General features: G+C 58.2%; 1 protein-coding gene across 1 annotated transcript in view; it reads left to right on the top strand.

The window, feature by feature from the left end:
* Positions 1-2: 2 nt before the first annotated feature.
* PLXNC1 (plexin C1) overlaps positions 3-3,326 on the top strand; it is a gene marked incomplete at its 5' end in the record, with an annotated part of 144,424 nt that continues 141,100 nt past the window's right edge. Inside the window, one exon of the mRNA XM_029955443.1 lies at positions 3-1,037. Coding sequence (XP_029811303.1) covers positions 3-1,037 — 1,035 coding nt within the window. The remainder of the gene's footprint in view (positions 1,038-3,326) is intronic.

Here is a 3,326-nt window from a genome sequence, read left to right as displayed (position 1 = left end):
CGCCGCGCCCCCCGCGCCCCGCCGCGCAGCTGCCCCTGCTCGCCTATCTGCTGGCGCTGGCGGCGCCGAGCCGGGGCGCGGAGGAGCCCGTGTGGCGGTCGGAGCAAGCCATCGGAGCCATCGCGGCGAGCCAGGCGTACGGCGTGTTCGTGGCGAGCGGCAGCTGCCTGGACCAGCTGGACTACAGCCTGGAGCACAGGCTCTCGCGCCTGTACCGGGACCAAGCGGGCAACTGCACGGAGCCCGTCTCGCTGGCGCCCCCCGCGCGGCCCCGGCCGGGGAGCAGCTTCAGCAAGCTGCTGCTGCCCTACAGCGAGGGGGCGGACGACCTCCAGGGGCTGCTGCTCACCGGCTGGACCTTCGACCGAGGCGCCTGCGAGGTGCGGCTTCTGGGCAACCTGAGCCACAGCTCCCTGCGCAACGGCACCGAGGTGGTGTCGTGTCACCCGCAGGGCTCGACGGCCGGCGTGGTGTACCGCGCGGGGGACCAGAACCGCTGGTACCTGGCAGTGGCCGCCACCTACGTGCTGCCGGAGCCGGAGACCGCGAGCCGCTGCAATCCGGCGGCGTCCGACCGCGACACCGCCATCGCCCTCAAGGACACGGAGGGACGCAGCCTGGCCACGGAGGAGCTGGGCCGCCTCAAGCTGCGCGGGGGCGCGGGCAGCCTGCACTTCGTGGACGCCTTTCTCTGGAACGGCAGCGTCTACTTCCCCTACTATCCCTACAACTACACGAGCGGCGCCGCCACCGGCTGGCCCAGCATGGTGCGCATCGCGCAGAGCGCCAAGGTGCTGCAGTTCCAGGGCCAGGCGGCCCTCGACTGCGGCCACGGCCACCCCGACGGCCGGCGCCTGCTCCTCTCCTCCAGCCTGGTGGAGGCCCTGGGCGTCTGGGCCGGGGTGTTCAGCGCGGCCACCGGGGAGGGCCAGGAGAAGCGCTCCCCCGCCACCACGGCACTCTGCCTCTTCAGGATGAGTGAGATCCAGGAGCGCGCCAAGAGCTGCTCTTGGGACTTCCAGACCGAGCAAAACTGCGTAAGTCCTGGCCCCGGGACGCGGTGGGGAGAGCTCCCGATGGGGAGCCGCCGCCGAGGTCGAGCGGGAGGGAGACCAGGTTGCCTTTACCAGGTTCGGGATCCACACAGCCCGGTGGCGGCCAGCGAGCCGTTTTCACAGGGTCTCGGAGACCTCTCTGGCTACTCTACAGCACAGCCAGAGGTCCCCAGAGGGAGTGTAAAAAGGGAGGTGGAGAGGGTAGGAGTTGGGCTCCAAACTAGTGACTGCATCCCAGTGTCATCCTTCTCTGTCCAGACAACGCTTGTTTGGGGCTGAGCCTCCGCACGCAGCCTACCCGCTCCATGCCCTAATCGCTTCCCCCAGGTGCATGGTCTTAGCAGGCATGTGGGTTTGACCCTTCTCAACTCGGTTGCCAAACACAGCCCCCTGGGCAGAGAAGTCGGTGAACCGAAAAGGCGTGCTGCCACACCCCAGCCTTTGCGCGCCGCCCCTCCCCGCCCCTCCCCGCAACACATGTGATGTGTTCTGAAGAGTTGGTAGCCTGCTCAACATGGGTCAGTGCTAGCCTGGAAAAGGGGCTCATGCTTGGTGGAACAGAACCCTCAGCCTGAGCTAGTGCCAGGGCCGGCAGCTGTGGCTCTGCTGTGGGTGTGCAGTGGTCTCTGTCCGGGGTGGGGGGCGGGGGCAGGCAGGAGAGTTTGGGGTGGCTTTGTGGATAAAAGCTTCAGCGTGGAGGGGAGAGCCGGGTAAGATGTTGGGGTGCCGCAGGCAGTGTTTGGGCTCCACATTGCCCGATTAGACTGTGGGACGCAGAAGCACCACCCTTGTGTTGTGCCCAACCAGCAAGAGGACAGGTTTCCTCTGGGTTCCTGGGGCAGCCCCAGCTTGACTCTTGAGATTGGCAGTTCTTTGGAAAATAAAGCGGCGGCTCAAGAGGGTCCAGTTGATGGGGATTATGGAGCCATTGTGCACTTCTCAGAGGCCGGTTTCCTTCCAAGGCTGCTGGCACATCGACTCCACATATGGCTCCTGAGAGGGGAGCCTGCTGAGAGCCTCCTTTATAACTGGACAGAAATCAAAGAGCAGAAATTAACGGCTACAGGTGTTGCCATTGTTTTGGTATAAAATGCGTCAGAGAGGCAGGGGAGGGGAGAAGTCTCCACTTGGCAACTGTGCTGTATGGAGACATTGTTGTGTGAGCATCCAGGAGACCCTGGCTCTAAGGTATGTTAACATGCGTACAGAGAGACACTCCCCCTTCTTCCCCCCCTTCTCTGTAAAGCACGCCTTACCAAATAGTCGTCCTGTTATTCAGGGAGAAAAAAAGAACCCCGAGGTCTTTTGCAAGGTTCCTTAAATGGTCATTTGCTTTTCTCCCTCCTTGCCTATTAGTTGTATGCTGGGACACACACATAATGCCTTTATTTAGTTACTGGTATAATTACTTTAAGCATAAATAACAAATGCTTTCTGAATGCCTTCGTCTTGCGATACACATATATCCAATATCTACTTTTATTAGATCTTTATAATCTAAGAGCTCCAGTTTGGCAGAAATCATTGCCTTCTCCTCCTCTGTTGAAAGACTTGAACATACCGTGCCCCCTCCCCCCAATATTACTTAGGGCCAAGCTTTAGGCATACTTGGTCTCTGGGGTTAATGACAAGACAGCTCAGAGGCCCACAGCAGGTAATAACAGTGGAAGTCCAAGCTTTGCCATCTGACAGCTGTGTAGATGTGTGGAGCCAAAACATTTCTCTTGACTGCCTCTCTCTACCCGTTGGGTCCTGGAGGACTTAGTTCCCTTCCAAACCCAGCAGGCGTCCTGAGTGCACTCCCAATCCACGTCTTGGCGTGATCAGGTGTTTGTACTTACTCTGGGATAAGGAGGGAGGGGGAAGAGGGTGGGTCGGAGAGCTGTTTATTCATCTTGTTAAGAGCTTCTGGGAGAGAGATGTCCCCTGGAAATCAAGCCAGGAGTAAATACATGCTGCCAAAAATCCGAAATTGGAAAAATAAATAATTAAAAGAGGTCCCTCCACAGCGTTTCTTGCTGCTATTCGTCAAGAACTCCCAGTGTGTTCAGAGCTGTGTGTGCTGAAAGACAGGGTCCCTACCTCCTGAGCTTGTCATCCAAGTTAAATAATATACTCTGCTTCAAACAATAGCATGTCAGAGCTGCACAGGCGGGAGTTGGAGTTTTGCATTTATTTTTTCATGTAAGTAAATTCCTTGCTGCTAGTAGGCATTAAAAAGCCTTAATGGAAGTGAATTTCAAGAGGGGTTTGAATGGAGAAAAAAAAAAG

The sequence above is a fragment of the Suricata suricatta genome, chromosome 10 (genome assembly GCF_006229205.1).
Source record: "Suricata suricatta isolate VVHF042 chromosome 10, meerkat_22Aug2017_6uvM2_HiC, whole genome shotgun sequence".
In the NCBI taxonomy this organism is placed as follows: Eukaryota; Metazoa; Chordata; class Mammalia; order Carnivora; family Herpestidae; genus Suricata; species Suricata suricatta.
Note: the sequence above shows the minus strand (reverse complement) of the source record. Positions and strands in the feature narration are given on the sequence as shown.